The sequence below is a fragment of the Puma concolor genome, chromosome B3 (genome assembly GCF_028749965.1).
Source record: "Puma concolor isolate L17-30 chromosome B3, mPumCon1.1.hap2, whole genome shotgun sequence".
Classification (NCBI taxonomy): Eukaryota; Metazoa; Chordata; class Mammalia; order Carnivora; family Felidae; genus Puma; species Puma concolor.
The window spans coordinates 26,760,022-26,780,680 of NC_141672.1; the positions used below are offsets into that span (position 1 = coordinate 26,760,022).

Here is a 20,659-nt window from a genome sequence, read left to right on the forward strand (position 1 = left end):
GTGAGGTCAGTATGATTGCTCCCATTACAGACAACTCAATGAGTCAAGTTCGCAGGAACCAGCAAGGGGCTGAGTCAGGATTTACGCGCTGTTGGTCTGATGCCAAAGCCTGTGCCCTTCCTCTTCCCTCGCTCGCTCTCTAGGGGTGAGAGTTCCCTGCCCACTCCGTCTGTGCCCTCATTTTCTGTGGGACTGTAGACTCACCCCTCCCGAGGTGTCTGTACCCTGCTGAATCACAGAGTTTGAAGGGGCTCCCGATGCTGAGCTGGGTCACCCCAGGCTCTGGGTACCCTGTGGTGTCGAGGATGCAGAGGAGCCCTCAACGGTCTCACTCCGTACCCCCTCAGCAGCCAAATGGCGATGTTGCGGCTGCCAAGAGCTGAAAACACCCACTTTATCAGCCGTTTCCAGGTTTAGCACACAAAGCTGCTGGCCACACAAAGCTGCTGGCCACAGGGAAAAGACTGGGGTTTGCATCGTCCATTGTTGGGTGACCTGGGCCAGGTGTCCAGAAGCTAAAGTTTGGTCCCCATCATTTGATTTTCTCTCATTCCCTCCCCCACCCCATGCAAATGGGGTACCGATTGTTCCTGGCAAGCCAGGGGCTCAGTTCACTGAGGGAGGGAAGTCCCCTCCCAAGAGACCTGTTCTAAAGGGGGAGCGGGGTTCTTTTACCCTTGGCTCCCTGGCTGGCATTTAACGGGTACTGCATTGCTGAGACTGAAATACTTACATTCCAGTTGGTACATAGTTGCCCAAGCCTCCCCGCCAAACCCCCCACCACTGTCCCAGTCACTCTCCCTGGGAACTCTGGGACATCTCCCAGATCCCACAACTACAGGGACATCTCTGGGGCCTCCAGGACCCTGACCCACTGCCAAGGACAGTGCCCATTCTGAGTGCTGAGGCTGTGCTGCTGGGGTCATTAAAATATTTGAATATCCCCCCTCGTGGGACCTATTGTCTCAGGGTTGAGGAAAGGCCATTTTGAGGGAAGTTAGGGGTTCTGGGTTCAAGCTCTGTCTCTAGTAAGCCATGTGACCTTGGACACACAGTCTTTCTCCTCTCTGGGCCTCAGTTTCTTTACCTGTAAAACGAGGGCACTGGACCGGATGAGTCCTAAAGGCTTTGATAGAACCCTGTGATTCCTCCCTCTCTCTCCCAAGCAAGTGTCTGGGGAGGGGGTGTAGAGGGGGAGGAGGGAGCGTGGCGGGAGGGGGGGGGCGAGGGAGAGTGGCAAATCCCCAGTTTCCTTGCCACCAAGCCTCATCTCCAAAAGTGACAGGACCTGCTGCCTTCCATGTCTTCAGGCTTTAAATCGAGGTGATCCCTGGTCTGGCGGTGTCTGAGCCCCTTTCTGTGACCCTTGCCCCTTCCGCCCTGCGCAGTTCACAGCAGCATGGGCCTCATCCTCTGTCTGCCTGGCGGGCTTCCCCGGTCACAGCCAGGCAGGGCCGCTTCACTCTGAGCAGCTCCCCTTCCTCATTGTCACCCCCCTGCTCCTCCAATCCTGGTCCCAGGCTCAGCCCTGCCGGTCCCAGCTCCAGGGGCCCCAGTGAGGACACAGACTGTGTGCTCCCAAAGCGCAGGCTGAGGTGAGGGTGGGACCAGAGGGGAAGGGCTGGTGTGTGGCAGCTGGAGGGGAAGGGGTTGGAGGGGAGGAGGCAGCCCCTCCCCCCACCCTGCTGAGCTGGCCGTCCTGGGGCGCTGGCGGCAATGTCACTCCTAGTGCCCCCCGTCCCCGAGAGCAGGGCCAGCCAGCTGGTCCTGCCCCCACTTTTTCATCAAAGCCCCAAGTCCCACAGGCCAGGAGGCAAGGGGCTTTCCCATGGGAAGGGGTGGCAAATTATGCGTGGGCCATGTTGGGGTTGCTGATCTGTGATTTGCACCCCGAAGGAGAGAGAACCGTGACAGATGGATCCTTGTGGATGTGGGAGCTTTTCCGCCCTCTCCGAGGGAATACGGTTGGTCTGTGGATTAGCTGCACCACTTGGGTGCTGTAAAATGCAGATCTCCGGGGCCTCGGACCGGAGGGGAAGGGCTTATTCCTCCACTTTTCATAGGCTTCCCGCCCCTCTGATTCTGATGCACACTGAAGTTTGAGAACTTGGGAGAAAGCTAGTTGCACTCTAATAAGCTTTCCAAGCTTCTCCACTAGGACATCTAGATAGAGATTTTCTTTCTTTCTTTTTTTTTTTTTTTTTTAAGAGGGGGCAGGGGCAGAGAGAGGGGGCGAGGAGGGAGAGAGAGAATCCGAAGCAGGGCTCCATGCTGTTAACACGGAGCCTGCCTCGGGGCTCTAACTCACGGAGATCATGACCTGAGCCGAAATCAAGAGTCAGAGGCTTAACTGACTGAGCCACCCAGGTGCCCCCAGAGATGTCTTTTTTTGCAACTACAACCTGGAATTCTCTAGCCCTGCAGAGTCTTCTGGGCCTGCTATCTCCTGCTTTCCTCTCAGCTCAGGGTGGACCCCAAATGCTCAGCAGCACTGCATTCGAACTGTGGCCTCCCCGCCCCAGTGCTGAGTCTAGCTCGGCCAGCCCGTTCCGGCTCCTCCTAGTCCTGTCCGTGGACAGTCATGCCGTCCTCCACTACCACCCCACAGTGCTCTGCTTCTCACAGGGCTGGCCTCATGCCCACGTTCCTTTGAAATTCCCATCCGCTGTTCTTCCATGGATGATTGTAAGCTGCCCGGAGGATGGATTCCTAATCCTGTGGGCATGTACCCGTGGGAGGTCCAAGGATGGTCTACAGAGGGTCAGCAGAGCCCCTGAAATTGCAACATTGGGGGAGGCTGCATTTTTCTGGGCCACTTCATAGTTTTCATAAGAGTCTGTGTCCTAGAATATACTAAGAGACACTTTAAGGATGGGGACTTTTTTCTTTTAATGTTTATTTTTATTTATTTGTTTGTTTACTTATGTTGTGAGAGAGAGAGCAAGCCAGGGAGGAACAGAGAGAGAGGGGGACAGAGGATCCAAAGAAGGCTCCACGCTGTCAGTGTAGAGCCCGACGTGAGGCTTGAACTCATGAACCGTGAGATCGAGACCTGAGCCGAAGTCAGATGCTTAACGGGCTGAGCCACCCAGGCGCCCCCAACAGGGACTTTATCTTGGACATCTTTGTGTTTCTTGAGGTGCCACTCACCATGGAGTTTTGCACAGGACGTGTGTAATCGTGACATTCACTGGGTTGTTTCTGGTCAGGGGCGACGGGGAAATGCCATTACCATGGTTAAGAAGAGAGCAGTACTTTTCCTTTCCGAAATATCTTTACGTCCGTCATCTTGGGGAGTAAACAGACGACGCGTGGGCTTGGCAGCAGCAGCGTTTTCCCCCGAGACGGGAAGGTGTGGGGAATGGATGGACACGAAAGACGCCCCTCGGCAGGCCTCCCATTGAATTCGTGGAAAGAAAGAGAGGTCTGCCAGCCTTACATCCAGTGCTCTGTGCTCGCTTTTCACCCTGCGCCGGAAGGGATGCCATCCAGGAAACAAGACGTGGGAGAGACAAAAACATGGCCAGAGGAGGGTAAAGTGGGATCTGTCAGGCGGGCTTCCGCACGGGTTGTGTTGAGACAGGGGAGGATTATGAAATGTCTCAGATGCGGAAGGATCAAGGACAGGATCTCTTGTGGGGGGGGCACGGACGGAGAGGAGTGAGTCTCGGCAGGTGGCGGAGTTTGGTGAGATGAGGGCACAGCCTTGGAGCCAGGCTGAGCTGACGGGTGTGTAGCAGGGTCCCAGCTTCCGCTGAAGACCTGTCTGTGCAGGAAGGCCTTCTAGAAATCTGTTTGCAGGGCAGTGGAGGGGTCTGTGAGTTATGATTCATCTCCAGGGAGAGGGTCATGTCCCAAGTGCTAGGACCTAGAGGCATCCGGGGGTGGGGGTAATACGAGGATTCCTGTCACACTTGAGCCATGTAGAAACTAGAGGCGGAAATGGAAGGGAATGTGGAAAATTACAGCGGGAAGGATTCTTATTAAAAATGGTTTGTGTCAGTGGGAGCGCAAGCAGCCCGGCTTTGGGGGCTTTTCCAGAGTGAGACACGGCAAGAACAGAGACATTCCCTCCCTGGAATTGCGTACATGGACAGGAGCATGATTGTAACTCCAGGTAGGGCAGTGTCCTTAAGAATAGGGATGGGGCAAGTGTCACTGGTGCCCACACAGTTAACCCCCAGGTGCCACCTGGTGATGAATTGGCCTGGTCTGTGAATGCACTCAAGATGCCCTGAATTTTCCAGAAGTTCCTGATAAGGATTAGGGGGCACTTTGCAGAGGCCTTGGGTCCTGGATTAGTGACTAGGGGTGAAGGTCAGGAAGATCTGGTGAGAGGTGGGAGTGGTCAGCAGGTGTGTGTGGTGTGTGTGTGTGTGTGTGTGTGTGTGCAGGGGAGGGGGGGCGTCTGATGTGCAGAGCTCATGGCTGGAGGTCTGGGACCAGGGGTCAGGCCTCAGGCAGGAGCAGAGGCCAAATCAGGAGACGTGCACGTTTAGGGGGAAGATCAGCTTAGGGGAAACTGAGTCAGGGAGCTAGTTGAGGTTTCTAAGCAGGTGGGTGGAGGTGGTGGAGGTCAGAAGACCAGGCCGGGGCCGTAGAAGGCCACGGATCTTCTGGTCAGGCAAGAACAGCTGGCAGAGTTGTCGTCTGGGGTGAGCAGAGGACCGTGCTTTGTTTTCAGACCCTCAAAAGCCCTGCGGTTGTGGAGGCCTGTCCAGAGGCGCCCTCCTCTTATTAAAGGAGGTGAGGAGTGAAGATTTGTGTCCCGCAGCTCTTGAAGATTTGAGAGATCAGGACACGAATCAAGGTGCTTAGCATTCTTTCAACAATGGAAGGAGCTCGTACCGGGCCTCCAGGGACAGTTGACATTTGATCAGCATCCGTGGCAGCCGGCCTCACTACTGAGGCAAGGCAAGGGAGGGAAATACAACTCACTGTGTTGGTGACCAGAGCTGCAGCTGGGCCTGGGAAGCTCTGGCAAGGACATGTCCAGATCCCCTTCTAGTTTGATAACACCCTGGGTCTGAGAACCAGGCCTGGAATTGACACTGGGCGATGTGGGGGACGCAGCTTGGGTCGGGGGCAGAGTCATGGAAAGGGCTAGTGTCAGTTGACCAAGGGCTTCCCTTGCAGCCAGGCCTGGCGCCAGGCCCCTCATGAGCCTTATTGAGGTTGTGTTCACAGTGACCCCAGGAAGGGGCCGTGCGCTCCCACTTACAGGGAAGCCAGCTGCAGCTGGGGGTCAAGTGTTTGGCCCGAGCTCCCGAGGCCAGCGAGCGGCAAAGCTGAGATCTGAGTCCAGAGCTCTGCTCGGCTTTGGGCCATTGCTGAGCTGTCCAGGGAGGGCCTCCAGGAAGCTGGCAGCAGAGGCCTTGCTCTGTCCTACCGCGAGCTGCTGATGTCACCCGGCATTTCAGTGCTTCTGCTTCCCTATCTGCGAAAATGGGAGGGAAGCAGCCCGGGAGCCACAGCGCCAGCCTGAGCCGGGAGAAGGAAGGGGGCAGGAGGTGGTGGTGAGCCTTGAGAACCGGGCCTGCTGCTGGGAAGCCCGGCCGGGACCCAAGTTTGAACAGATTAAGTTCATCTACCCTTCTGCCTAGGTTCTTGCCCCCTGACAAAAGCAAATCTTCACCGCCGATTACACCGAATCCCTCCCTTGCCCTTTCCTTGGGGTTTTACTCCAGGTGGGCCAAGCCGGAACTTCCCACAAGTGTGAAGGACAAAAACCTGACGTGAGGGAGGCCCGCCCTCTCCAGGCCTCCTGGGACATCTTCGTGGGAGGGGATTAGCCGCCTGGGATCCCGGGAGATGCCAAGGAGGGAGTCTCGGTGGCCTCAGGGACAGAAGGTGGGGATGTTGAGGCAGGCCCTGCCCAAGCTCCTGGCCTCCGCCTAACTTGGCCAGTCCCTGCCAGGGAGGGCAGACGGCACTGGGCCCAGCTTCTGACAGCCAGGCCAGGCTCCAGGCTGGGCCCCTGGCAGATCCTGGAGGCTGAGCCTCCCTCTTTCCCCCTGCACAACACACACAGGGTTGGGCCCCCTCTCCACCCTCTTCTGGGAGCTTGGATTCTCCCCAGCCCTGGCCCAGGATGCAGGGCCACTCCCCTCCGGCCAGCTCTTTCCCGGCACCGTCTGACCCCAGACCAGCTGTGAGTGAGGTAGGGAGGCTGAAGGAGTCCCTGGCAGGCTTCTGGGGGATGGAAACTAGCAGTCTGCCTGGTCCAAGCAGGCAGGCTCGGGCGGGGGGTTGGGGGGGGGGGGGGGTGGAGGGGGTGGCGGGGGCAAGGCGAGCAGGCCCTGGCAGTATTCTGGAGGAATTTCTGAATTACTTCCTGGCTGGAGACCAGAGGCCAGAGCAGGCCTGGGCTGGTCCCGCTGGCTAAGGACCTAGAGGAGACTTTCTCCTGGTTCTGAGGCCTCACCACCTCCTGCCTCTTTGCCCCACTTCCCTCCGCCTGCCCGCCTCAGAACTGAAGCCTCCTGCAATGGCGAGTTCCAGCTGAGGGGGGTCACCAGTGCTCCCCACTACCTCATTTGTGCAAGAGACAACCAGGGCCTAAGGAGGAGGGGCTTGTCCTCTCCTGGCCCCTGCCCTTCTTTCTTCTCGGACTTACGGGCAACCTGTTGAAGTCAGAGCCGTTCTCGATCTCTCCACTCTTCTGAAAACACATACTCCATCTGGCCAAGAGAGGAGGTCCTCTCTAGTTTCTGGATCTTCACTGTGTTGTTGCAGAGAGGATGGTGGGTTGGCTGTTCCCACGCTGACCTTCCACCTGGGAAAACTGAGGCAGCAAGGAGACTGGAGCCTCAGGATCCCATGCAGTCCCACCCACCTGAGATGACGAGGGAGGGCCGGCAGTGATAGCGGGGCTCAGGGGGCTCCCCTTAGCTGCCCATGTGCGCCAGCCCCAGAGCTCTGGGTGGGAGGTCAGGTCCCCGTCAGTCAGCCGTCCTTCCCGAGGGGAGGGAGCAGAGGCCTGCAGGGCTGCTTTGCCAGCTCCAAACCAGGCCTCCACGTGGCCAAGTTGCTTCATTCTTTGTCACCTCTGCACAGTAGCCGGCTCAGCTACCAGCTGGCAGGGTGACTGCCCTTGGGGCTGTGGCGTCCCGAGCCAGGGGAGCAGTGGGACCTGGGTCCAGGAGTGTACTGACTCGGGAATACTGTTTTGACTCCAGGAGCTGAAGCTCGGCCAAGGTCAGGGAAAGCAGGCAGGCCCTGCCCGGGGACTGGAACCCACCCATTGGCTGCATGACAATGCCCGGCCAGAGGGAAGGTGGGCCTGAAGGGAACAGAGATGAGCGCTGCTCCGCCCTGGCAGGCCCCGTGGGCGCAAGCCTCTGCAAGACCCTCCTTTCTGCAGCCTCGTCCCCAGGTTTCCAGGCCTGCAATCAGCCTCCTGAAGTGGAGGCTGATTGTGGCCACCATTCCTCCCATCAGGAGGCACTTAGGGCCTGGTGACGGGCTTAGTGGCCCGTGGGTGGTGTCTCATTTATTCTCAGAGAAGCCACAGGAGGTGGGTCCTATTGTCCCAGTAACGAGAGTCTGATTAACTGAATGACTGGTGCCAGTCCCCACGGCTGCCATGCTGTCCCGGAGCACTCCTACCATGGCGATGTTCGGGTGGCTGTTTGTTTCCGTGAGCCTCCCTGATTGTGGTTTCAGCTCCGTGTCACCCAGTGGAGCTGCTGTGTGAATTCACATCTGGCCGACTGTGATGCTTAAGGCTGTCACCCTCCTGCCACACGCAGCACCCAGCACGTAGCAGGACCTCATAGATGGTAAGGGGAGGAAGGAAGAGAGGAAGGGAAGGAGGGAGGAAGGGGGCGGCTGAGTGAGGACTGCGGCATAGGCCAGCCTGACACAAAGCGTGCACCCCTAACCATTGGACGACACTACCTCTCTCTCACTGAGGGCTCCCTGCCAAGCTGACGTGGGTCCTTGTAGCAAACCCAAACAGGGCTCTGCACCCAGTCGAGGCCGGAAAGGCGGCAGGACTGACCTTGGCATCATGGAAGGAGCTTGGGGTGAGGAGGAATGACGCTTTGTCACCCTCGCCAACCCCGGTCAGGGTCCCTACCACTGAGCTCTTGGGAAGACCCCTTCTTCGTGGGAGACCCCATGGGCCAGCTGGTTCCTGGCTGACTTCTTGCCTCCCTAGCCCTGGGAGGCTGGGGTCTTGGCAGGTGGAAGAGTCTATCTCTGTGGGGGTTGGGTAGCAGGGTGGGTGTCCGCAAGGAGGCCTGTTCTAGAAGAAACATCTGCGTTTACAGCATGTTTCCAATCTGGCCCCATGGAACAATTCAGTCCTCGGCTTTCCCCACGCACTTGGAATTTCTGCTTTCGGAGTTGTGCTGGAGCCACAACCTCTGGGCCAATACTTCTGTCATCTCAGGCATCTGTGGGCGTTCACCCCAGACGTGTTTACACACGGGCACTGCCAGGCAGCTGGGATGCTGTGTCCCCCAGAGCGGCTCACAGGAAACCCAACAGCTGGGCTGAGAGCAGGGATCCCTTCACTCCGTCTTCCGTTCTTTCAATGTATTCATCAGATATCGCTGAGCCCTACTCTGTGCCAGGCATGTTGCTAACTACGCGTGGAGATCGCAGATGGGAACACAGCCCCGGCTTCCAGGGGCTCGCAGTCCAGCAGGAGAGGGCCGTGTGTCACCAGACAGTGGTTGCACAGTGATGCTGTGCACAGGAAGCACGGGGAGGGTGATCTGTGTCTCCTAGGATGCTTTGGTACAAGTAACAGGACTCAACTCAAAGAAGCCTAAGACAGAAAGACACTTATTGGTTCATTTCACAGGCGAGTGTGAGGCAGGGTTGCCTAGCAACTTAGTGATGTCATTGAAGTCGGGCGAGTCCCATCTTTCTGCCCTGCTGCCCTCAGCCTTTTTGGTGATGCCCCCTCCAGTTCACACGACGGATGCCACAACGTGAAGCATCACGTCCTCACACAGCCATGCCCAGGAGCGGAGTGGAAGGCAGGCTCTCTCAGTGCCTGTTCCTTTTATCAAAGAGGAAAGATTTTCCCAGAAGCCCCTAGTGGCCTGCCTTTCGCATCTCAGAACCCCATTGGGTCACATGGGCACAGCTCGTTGCAAGGGAGGCTGGGAAAGCGAGGGCCAGGCATTGTCAGTTCTCACTAGAAGACAGGGAGGGGCACCTGCCCCCTGCTCCATTTAGTGTCAGTTTGTTGAGACTGCTACAAAGGAACAGTGTGGACTGGGTGGCGTATAAGCAACAGAAGTTTCTCTCTCCACAGTTCTGCAGGCTGGAATAATGAGGTGCCACCACGTTTGCGGTCTGGGGAGCTGGTCCCTGGTTTACAGATGGCCATCTCTGTGTCTTCACATGGTGGAGGGGCAAGGGAACGCTCTGGGAGTTTCTCTTATAAAGGCATTATTCCCATTCATGAGGGCTCTACCGTCATGATCTAATCACACCCCAGAGGCTCATCTCCTAATGCTGCCACCTTGGGGTTTAGGATTTAAACACACGGATTTGGGGGAGCACAAACACTCCGTCTACAGCGGGGTTCCTGTGTGCATCACAGATTCAGCAACACCCTTGGCCTCTACCTCCTCGATGCTATGCTACCTTCCCCAAGCTATGACGGCCAAAAAACGTCTCCAGACGTTGCCAAATGTTCTTTCGGGGGGAGGGGGCGGGATCACCCCCCGGTCGAGAACCATCGATCTAGTCTTCCTTAAGCCATGTTGAGAAGCTAGGGAAGGTTGGCCCTGACTGAACTGAGCTCTGAAGAGGAGGGCTTCTGTAGCTGAGTGAAGGGTCCCCTCCTCCCCCCTCCCTCCTCCTCTCCCCGCCTCTCCTCCTCCTCACATTCCGGCAAATGCATATTGATAAACCCTCACATTTGTATACAGCTCTACAGTTCATAACGTGCTCTCGTTTATTTCCTCTTACTTGTTCCTCGGGAGGCGGGTGGGGGAGGGGTAGCGGGCAGCTACCCCAGCCGTGGAGACTGTGAGGTTTACCGCCTCTGATCCCCTCCCAGCCCAAGAGTCTTTGGCTGCTGGTGTGACAGCACCGAGCTAAGGACTCCTGCGGGGCCCCGATGGGAGATTTGACATTTAGGGCTCCCTCCTGTCCCTTTCTTCCCCTGTCGCTTTTGCCCTCAGCCTGTCTGAGCTCTCCCTGTCCTGCCCACACACCGACACTGTTCCTAGGAGAGGTTCTGGAGTGAGTCTTTGTGGCTTGGCCGCTTTCCCTGCACCCTGGGGTCTCCCCCCCCCCGCCCCCCCAGCCCCCGTCTCTCTGCTCAGCCCCTCAGGGGCCTCCGCTGGTCTCCTGGCACTAAATGCCATCTCTACCACACCCAGTTCCCCCCAAGCATACACCCCAGTCCCGATGGGACACCCCCAGAGCCCATTCTTGGACCCGTGTGACTCCTCCCTGCACCATCTAATAACCCCCTGAATTAATTGATTTTCCTTCTCCCCACCTCCAACACCCGAATCTGCTCCTTCAGAGACTTTTCTGTTTCAGCGATGAAGACTTCATTCTTCCAGGTGCTCGGGGCCCTAAACCGTGGGTCACCTTTGGCTGCTCTCTTTCTGCACAGTCCACATCTTATCTGCTGGGGGAATCTTGTTGGCACCACCTTTAAATATACCCAAGGTTCTGCCACCCCCATCGCCTCCACAGGTCCCCCTTCACCTCTGGGTTATTGTAATAGCCTCGCAAGAGACTCTCCTGATTCTGCCCTTGAGTCTCTAAAGTCAGTCTTTTTTTTTTTTTTTTTTTTTTTGATGTTTATTTATTTTTGAGAGAGAGAGAGAGAGAGACTGAGCACAAGCCGGGGAGGGACAGAGACAGAGGGAGACAGAATCTGAAGCAGGCTCCCTGCTGTGCTGACAGCTCAGAGCCAGACGCGGGGCTAGAACCCACAAAATGCAAGATCATGACCTGAGCTGAAGTTGGACACTCTCCAGGCGCCTCCCTAAAGTCTGTCTTCACGCAGCAGCGGCCCAAACACCCTTCCAAAGGACGTCTGAGTATGCCCTCTGCTGCCCGAACCCTGCAAGGGCGCCCTTCACCCAGACCCCGTGTTCTATCCTGGCCTTCAGGGCCCCATCTGGGCTGGCCCTTCCCTCTCACCTCACCCCTCACACCGAGCAGTCTCCTCCCCTCACTCAGCTCCAGCTGCACAGGCTCGCTCACTGGTCCTGCACGGCTGTTCCTGTCTTGGGGCCTTTGCTCTCCCTGGAAAGCTCTTCCTCCAGACGTCCTTCAAGTCACTGTTCAAATACCTCTTTTTACACCCCCAACAATGCACCTCCTGAACCTCCTTCCCTGGCTCATCCCCCACCCTCATAGCTATTATCTTCTAACTTACTGTATGACTCACTTATCGATTGTATTTATTGTTTGTGGTCAGTCTCTTCTTGCTGGAATGTCGCAAACTCCATGTAAGGGATGGCTTTTGTTTTTACTAACTGATGTATCCCAACATACCCACAGCAGCCGTGGACACCAGTAAGCCCCTAATAAATGTTTGTTGAATTTACTTGAAGTCGTTTACACTTTAGTATAAATAAATGTACGTAATCTCCCCCACCCCATCCCCCAGACTTGCATTCCCCACTAATTTTTAAGAAAAGGTTATTTCCTGCCTCACAGGGCCCTTAGGAAAGGCATTTTAGGGGCTGTGAGTTTTACAGTCTTGAAATAATGGCAAGTGGATTGAGAAACCACTGTGAAGCCAGGACTCAAGGAAGAAGAGAGATCTCCCTGGTTCCTCAAAAGGCAAAGGGGACAGGCTCCAGGGTGTGGCAGAGAGGAAGGGACAGCGTCCTGCACACGTACCTGGTCATGGTGCGGCTTCAACTGGTTGCTCCAAGGACTGTGGTGGGGAGAGAGGGGTTGGAGCTGAGTCTTTCTAGCCTGTTTTCATGGCAGGATGGGCTCAGGAGGCAAGCTGGACTCCCCATTCCCAAGCGTCTGGCCGCTGCTGGCGGTGATGCAGGCAGAGGCGGAATCACCTCCACCCCTAAAGAAGCTGAAACGTCTGGAGCTGAGAAGACCGTCACTCAGTGAGACCCTCTACCAAGGCCTGGGCTGATGTTCAGGCCCCTGTCAGCTTTTAGAAAATGTGTGGATTTCTCCCCCATTCCCAATAAACATCCACTTACTCTACCTTATATTGTAGTTGTAATTTTTTATTTCTTAAAGAGGTCCCCCAGATTGCAGAGCTCAGCCCCCACAGAACCTGGACTACCCCTGGGTGGAGAAACTTGCTCTCCAGGCAGGTGGAGAGTTCCGGCCCATGTTCCTCCGCTATGACCAGTATCGCCGAAGCCAGTTGCAGCGCTGCCCTTTTCGTCTGAATTTGATTTCCTGGAGCCAGTCTGGGGTCCTGCTTTCTTCTTCTCTACTCTTCCCAGACCCCCACCCCCCACCCCACCTTAGAGAGCGGAAGCTTTCGGAGGTGGAGGATTTGTGAGGTTGGAGCGCCCTCTGCTGGGAAATCGGAGGTTCAGCCAGGAGAGGTACAAGCCGAGAGTGACCCGGTTTGGCCTTTAGGATGCCTGAGAGAAAGGATCCTTTCTTGCTTTCATCCTTTCTGGGGGTTAGTACACAGGTAAGCCCTCTTGTTGGGCACCGACCCCCTCTTGTTGGTCATGGACATATTTAAAACATTTTTTTAAATGTTTATTTTTGAGAGAGAGAGAGAGAGCGCGAGCGAGCATGAGCGGGGGAGGGGCAGAGAGCATGTGAGACACAGAATCCAAAGCAGGCTCCAAGCTCTGAGCTGTCAGCACAGAGCCGGACAAGGACCTCGAACTCACAAACCGCAAGATCATGACCTGTGAAATCATGACCTGAGCTGAAGTCAGACGCTTAACCGACTGAGCCACCCGACGCCCCCCCGTTCCTGGATGTGTTTGGGTACACGCACCATGTCTCCATAATTCAAATGTGAGCATACATTTGTATACACGTGCTCCTTTTCCATCATACCTTGGGCAGCATCTCTAGAGTGAGCTTTGGAGTCCACAGGTGAAGGGCTCAGTCCCCTACAGACTACTTCAGATGCCAGCTGCAATGGGGTCGGTCCCCTGGGATAGCTGCACTTCTGATCTGCCAGCTACAACGGGGTGAGGGGGGTTCCCAGGACACCCTCGGGTCTGATAACTCACTGGAACAATCCACAGAACTCGCGGAAAGTGCTATACTCATGATTACAGTTTTATTAGAAAGGATCTGGCTCAGGGTCAGGCAAATGGAGGTGTGCACAGGGCAAGCCCTGAAAGGGGGTGCAGAGAGCTTCCATGCCCTCCCACCCCAGGACATCCAGGTGTTCACCTCCCGGGAAACTCCCCTGAGCGGCGCTGTCCAGACTTTCCACTGGAGTTAACTCTAGGGAGGCAGGATTGCACACTGGCTGCGCACTAGAACTCAATCTCTAACCACCTCTATTCCCAGGTTGGTCTTTCCCAGCTACCAGCATCCCTGAGTGATCTAAGGGCCCACTCAGCCCTCATTAGCATAACAAAGACAGTCTGGCCACTCAGGAAGTTCCAAGGGTTTTTATTATTTTTTTAGTTACTTTTTAAAATTAGACTCTTTTCTTTTTGATAAATGTTTATTTATTTTGAGAGACAGAGAGAGCATCCCAAGCAGACTCCACGCTATCAGCACTCAGCCCCATGAGGGCTCTATCCACAATCCTGAGATCATGATCTGAGCTGAAATCAAGAGCCTGACGCTTGGCACCCGGTTGGCTCAGTCAGTTAAGTGTCCAACTTCGACCCAGGTCATGATTTCGCAATTTGTGAGTTCGAGCCCCGTGTCAAGCTCTGTGCTGACAGCTCAGAGCCTGGAGCCTGCTTCGGATTCTGTGTCTCCCTCTCTCTCTGCCCCTCCTCTGCTCGCGTTCTGTCTCTGTCTCTCTCTCAAAAATAAATAAACATTACACACACAAAAAAAAGAGCCAGACGCTTAACAGACTGAGCCATGCAGGTGGCCCCCAAGGGTTTTTAAGGCTTGGTAGCAGTCTGGGAGAAAAACGTGGTATGTTGATTTATACTACGATGCGTGTACACACACACACACACACACACACACAGGAATTTTGTCTTACTCATCCTGGCCACCATGGCAGCCAGCTGGTCAGCCCTCCTCCAGCTGATCCACAGACTCCCTAAGGTGGTGGCCAGACAGCAAAAGCAGTCTTCCCAGGGTCACACCATAGACCCTCCTTAAAGGCACCACTGGGCCTCAAGGTGGGCCTCCCAGCCTCCTGGTCCCCCTCCCCCTCCAGGATGTCTGCTTCCTGAAGGAGAACTGTTCCCTTCCTGTAGTTCAAGGCCACTGGTCCGCAGCCAGGATTTAGGTCGCAGGCTTGCCTTGCCAATCATTGTTTTCTTTTGCTTAAAACAAATCAAAACAAAACCAATCCAGAGCCCCCGCTTGGCAAAGCAGCCTGGTCCCTCGAGGACACTGCAGCTGCCACTGTGGCCACACAGCAACCCTGCAGCTCACCCCGCCGAGCCGCGGGTTCTGTATCCTGGCCCATCCCACCAGTACTGATGTGGAAATGTCGGGGTTTGGAGCTGACGGCCAGGAAATAATTCTTGAGACGTCTTTGGTGCAAAAAGGTGGTTTTATTAAAGCACGGGGACAGGACCCGTGAGCAGAAAGAACTGTGCTGGGGTTGTGACGGGTGACTGAATATATTCCTTCAGGTTGGGAGGAGGTTAGGGATAGAGTAATTCTCCAAGGTATTTTGGAAGCAAGGTTTCCAGGACTTTGAGGGGGCTAGCTGCTGTTAGGAAAAGGTCAGTTATTACTGTTTAGTAAACAGTCATGAGTGAGGCCCTTCAGATGTCTGTCAGTGGGCCATATGCTTGGAGGATGACGGTTAACATATATCTGGTGGGGGAGGGGGGAGAGATAAAGGAAGTTTCTAAAGGAATTTTTATATGTTAAAGTAGACTTAGAGGATTCTGGGAAGTAGGCTAAGATTGCCTTTTGCCTTTAGCAAAGTATCGCATTGGGGCAGCAGAGTTCCTGGCGAATGTCACTCTACTCTGCCTAGGTCAAGGACTTGTTGATGGGCTGTGGGTCGTAAGGGAATTTAAGTTTTCATTTGCCTGTGTTTCCCGCATCAGTCTCGCCACCGCTCTGAGGCCGCGCATCCAGCTGCCGTGTTGCAGCTGTTAGAGAGAATTCACTGTGGCCTTTGGTTTTTGGGGATGCTAGCTCTGGATTCTCGTTCTGAGTGTCTGGTGGAGGTGTGATCCTAGGTCCTGGCTGCAAGTCACAGCCACCCCTCCCCGGAGGTGAGGCATTCCCAGCCCAGGAAGAGGGGTTCGGACCTCAGCAGCCAAGAGAAATGCCAGCTCTTTACCGTGTCCCCTGCGTTGTCCACATGGCGCTGCTAGTCCCTGGTCCGCCCTCCTCCCTCTAATTCCTAAGATTCTGGACGAATTCTTTTGATTTGATGCAAGCCTTAAACCAAACCCTGAGATGAGAATGCTTCCCATGATGTTTCAAAGGCCCAGCACTTAGATATTTCAAAGATGGCTGCTTGGTGTGGCCCCTCTTGTGCCCTGCAGGACCTAGGCCTCCCCTCCCCCCATCTCTCGGAAAGGAAAGCCACTGTGATGAGGTCATCCTTATAGGAAGCACTTATTGTATGCTAGGCCTTGGGTTTCACCGGCACAATCTCATTAAATTGTGGCGGAGGGGAGACCATTATCATTTCTATTGACGGGTGAGGAAACTGAGATTCAGAAAGGTTGAGTGACTGGCTCAAAGTCACAGAGCTGCTAAGTGGGAAAGCCAGGCACAATTCAAACCTCAAAATGTCCGGTGCCAGAACCCGTATGCTTAACTGCTTTATGACGCGGGTGCACAGAGCTTTCCATGTGCTTCCTTCTGTCCTCCCATCCTACCTCCCCTGGCACAATTTCTGATCAATACTGGGAGCGGGGACGGCCTGTCAACCTGACCTTCAGCAATCAGCCACACTAGAACAGTATCTTCCACCTTTGCCTCCCTCCTGGCCTGCAGCTCCTGCTTGCTTATCAATCTAGTTGTTCCTCACTCTGTTGTAGACACAGTGTAGACAGAGTAAGTGCATTTAAACTCCCCGGTCTGCATGTGGAGCTGCTGCACAGAAGCCGCAGGGGGCAGGGAAGCACAGTGGTTAAGACCCCAGGGAGCCAGAGCTATATTGTTAGGGCCTGAATCTCCGCCTCCCCACTTACTAGCAAGAAAGCTTGAGTGAGATGCTTAACTTCTCCATGCTTCGGTTTCCCCAACTGTAAAATAGGATAATAAAGTCTTCCTGCACCGGGTTTCTGTCAGGAACAAAAAGCTACCACATGACGCTCACCGCGTTAGGGCAGGTTAGGAGGGGCACAGCCAGGTGCTGATTCCCTCGCTTGCAGCCTGACCTCCTTCAGTGCAGGGCACGTAGTCCAATGCCTCTGGGTCATTTTGACCCGCTGGCCTCTCCTACTTTGCAAGATTCCCCTACCTCCACCTTGGGCTTGCAGCTCCCGCCCACCAGCCTCCAGACTGGGCAAGCTGATAGAGGATGAGTTCCTCGTGCAGTCCTATCCAAATGAAACACTGTCTCCTCTTGTGGTCTTGCCGGGCTCCAGGGTGGACTGACTGGGGGAGGGGACTGAATATTTACGGAGCTTTTACCCGCCCACCCCTGATTTTCTGCCTCACAGCACGCGCGCAAAGTTCGCTGTTAGAAACCGCAATTCACAACGAGGACATTGAGCGTTGGAGAGGTTTGCCCAAGTGTCAGGCTGCTGGACACTCCCGGGCTCAGATTTCATGTGTCGGGCTTTTGGGGGGTGGTGGGCAGAAGTTTGGGAGATCACAGAAAGTACAAAGGCTGCAAAGCGTTCTGTAAGGATCTGGAAGCAGTGTGTTCACCAGGAATTTGAAGCTGACCTGACACCTAGTGGCCACTAGTCGGAATTACTCCAACTTTGGGAAGGTTCCCAGACTGTTGCAGGCAGGTTTTGACTCTGTCGTCCTTCACTTTCTTGGGATTGGTAATGTTGAGGGTTGGCCTGGAGGATTGGTGGCGAGGGTGTGGATTTTAGCCTCCCTATATCTCCATAATTTCCCCAAAGCTACCCAAACAAAACATAACATTTGATCAGAAAATTGCTGCCTTTCATTTTTATGCAAGAGATGCATTAAAAGCATCTGGAGAAAACTTTGCTGTTTTTATTGATCCATAACATAGTCCACAATTTTTGATACCCCCTGGCTTCATAATCCTCAGGGTTCCACCCAGACACCAGCAGCTGCTGGACAAGAGACTTGGTGGGGGAAATTTATAGATTATAATAAACCTAAATGACACGGCTCCTGATTTTAAGGGGATTCGATTTATTTGTGGAGTCAAAGAAATCTACATACCCTGACAAGTATGAGAGATGTGAGTTTCAGCCCACGAACCCCTTAGTGCATTTCTTTATTTTCTTTTATTATCCTAATTTTGACTCTGAGCCCCTCTGTCACCCAATTAATGGAAATTCAACTTCGGGCTAAGACCTTGTATAAGGAAGGGAAAGGGGAAAATGCACTGCGGGAAGGGGGTATAAATTATTTCAAATAATGATTCTGCCACATGGGCAGAGAGGCCTCAGCCTCCGCTCCAGCCCTGGTGAAGCAAAGGGAAAGCCAAAGGCAGTGACTGGATTCCGAGATGCCGTTTCAGCATGTGTCACACATCAGGGCTCTAAAGGGTCGGTTCCTGGTCACCCCCAAACTTTCCCACTTTTCCACCACTTGCCCCCCAAAATTGCCAGGTGAATGTGTTTGTTCACCCCATAGGTCTTTATTGAGCATCTCCTATGTGTCAGGCACTGTGCGGTGGTACAGAGATGCGTGATTCAGTCCCTGCCCTTGTGCATCCACAGAGACGACTGGCGGGGCTAATCAGAACCCGCCAGTTACCCATCCCCGCACCTGCTCAGCACATGCTGTTCTTGACTATCCCTGCTTTTGTGCTCAGCAATTCGTGTCTCCTTAGCTTCCAAGGAATTTTAAAAAGAAATGTAGAACAGTAGATTCCCAGAACAGATTGGGAAGCCTTAATTTCGGCTGTCCTACTTTTTTCCGATGGAAGCGTAAGGCTCCATGCTCAGGTGGCGAGGTGGCACCGGGCTATGACTACATGCCAGGTCTCTCTGTCTCCCATCCTGGGCTCTCTCCACATGACCCGTCAGCATTTGCTTCTAAAGCACTCCCCCCCCCCCCCCCCCCGCTCGCCCCACGTCCTTGTTCCTGAGCATCTGCTCCCTCTCCACTGCCTCCCGCATCTCCAAAATCTCTCTCCTGGATACAGTTTACATTTACTAGGATGACTGCCTTTGTGCACTGATCTCCAACACCCCCCCCCCCCCAACTGCTCTTTTCTTGCTGCCTAGCAACACCATTGCATTCCCAATTTGTCTTCCGGCTCCTACTAAGGCCACCAAGGATGCGCCCCCTGCTGGTCGCCAAAACCAAAGGGTGCTGCTCCAGTTGCGGTGGGGGGGGGGGGGGGGCACGCCACCTGCAGCCCAGAGACTTGGAGACCCAGGCAGACTTTATTGGCTTGCTCACAGTCTGGCCTTGGTGTTTGTCTATGGAGGTTTCAGAACAGATCTTCGCCTCCTGAATGCCACCAATCGACTGGCCAGGACCTCTCCGTCGCGGCGACTTCTTTTCAGACCAGACTTGTTGCTACCGCTTCTCTGTTTTTAGGAAACTGGTTTGAAAGGTAAGGGGATAATGCTGAGTGCCAATGCCGCCTGATTGAAGGGAGTGTTTAGGCAGACTCAAATCCAAGCAGGATCATTTGTAAACCCATCGCAGGAGGAGGGTTGAACATGGGTAAGTTTTGGTGTCGGCCCGGGGAGGGGGCAGAAGAATCGTTTTTTGCCATTGGCAAGGAAGGGTTTAGCAGTCGACTGAAATTTAGAATGTGCACACCCTTTGGCCCAGCGATTGCCCTGGATCCGCTCCGCCTTGTTAGAGAAACACGTGTGGGCAAACACCATCTACAAAAGGATGCTGGTTATAGTATTATTTGTAGTAGCAAAACAATGGAAATAATTTAAATGTCCCTAACAATGAGATAAATAAGGAGACTTCTGTGCTATGAAATAGCACGCGGCAGTTAAAAAAGACTGAGATGGATCTAAATGCACAAACACGGAAAGATTGCCAAGACATACTGGAAGGCAGAGCAAATTCAGAGGAACGTGATAGCATGATTCTATTTAGGATAAACAAGAAACCGTGTGTTTGTCAGTGTGAGGGTACAATAATGTATAATAAAACATATGTGTACTCGGAGCCTAGCACATGCCAGGTAATGTTCTAAATGCTTTACAGGCATTAATCCATTTACTCCTCAAAAGCTCCAATGCCATGGGTACTATTATTAGCTCCACGGTACAGATGGGGAAATTGAAGCTTTTGGAGATTGGGTAACTTGCACAGGAGTGGAGCTGGGCTTGGAACTCAGGCAGTCTGGCCTCAGAGCCCACGTTTTAAACCACGACACCACACACACTCACGTGTGCACGCACACATGCACACTCGATGGCAAGTATGGGAAAGGCACGGAAATGTGCGCTGGGATTGTTCATGGGAGGCAGCATGTACCGTGGAGAAGAGATAAAAAAAGAACCTTCACTTTCTTCTTGCTATACCTCTGTGGATTTAGAATTTTTACAAGTAGATATTATTCGTAACAAAAATGAAAATAAAAAATTCATGCAACAATAAAAATGACCGCTCTGCTCTTCAATTAGAATAGAGCTGAGGGACAATTTGAGGTGCCCACGAGAGACCGCCCCCTCAGTTCCCAAGACACGGGGACCCAGACCCCAGTATTGCCTCTTGATGGCCACTTGACCTCATCTGCAAAGCTGAAGGGTTTGCTGGACCTGGAACCTGGTCTCTTGGCCTCTGCCTGGGCACTTCCCACCAGCTTCGCAAGGACACCAAGCACCACTTTAGGGGGGGCAGGTGGGGAGTTTCAGGACAGAGATGTGGTGTGGGGGACGTGCAAGCCTGAGACATCTTCAGAACGAGCCCTCTTGCTGGGTGACATGTGCCAGCCTCTTAGGCACATTGTCCCTACTCTATCCTTACAAAGCCGCTTGGGTGCTGTGGTTACACCCCATTCTAAAGACTTGGAGACTAAGAGCCCTGTGAAGAGCTGCCCCCTCCCTAGAAGCAAGGTGTGCAGATAGGTCCGGCTGCCTTTCCTATCTTTGTCCTGGCTTCTCCCCGTGGCAAGTATTGAAGAGGGCACAGAACAGAGGTACAGGGTGGGGAGGCTCGGGGGGCAGGACCAGAGGGGGGTCCCTCTGATAGAGCTCCCTAAGGACTGGTGTCTAAGACAAGAGGTTGCTGGGTCAGTTGGGAGCCTTCATCCTTCACTGTGTACGGGTGATGACAGAACCGGGCACCTGGGCCACATATGGGTCATGACAGTGCCGGGCACCTGGGCCACATATGGGCGACGACAGTGTCAGGCACCTGGGCAGGTTTGGGGCCCCACAGAGTACTTGGCCCAAGGTAGGGGCTCACAGGTGTTCTTACAGTTCTTACTGTTACACAGGCCCTTTCCTGTCTCTTTAAGGAATTGAGCCCA

The 20,659-nt window shown here is 54.3% G+C and overlaps 1 protein-coding gene across 10 annotated transcripts in view; it reads right to left on the minus strand.

Annotated features, from left to right (window-relative positions):
- Nucleotides 1-14,616: 14,616 nt before the first annotated feature.
- Nucleotides 14,617-20,659, minus strand: part of LRRC74A (leucine rich repeat containing 74A) — a 49,839-nt gene continuing 43,796 nt past the window's right edge. For 8 of the 10 annotated variants that reach the window (XM_086709193.1, XM_086709191.1, XM_086709190.1 and 5 more), the window contains one exon: nt 14,617-17,309. In XM_086709193.1, the coding sequence (XP_086565319.1) occupies nt 17,183-17,309 (127 nt within the window). In that variant the 3' untranslated portion in view covers nt 14,617-17,182. Of the gene's footprint in view, nt 18,761-20,659 lie in introns of all 10 variants that reach the window. The other 2 variants (XM_086709188.1, XM_086709187.1) reach the window with 1 other exon arrangement.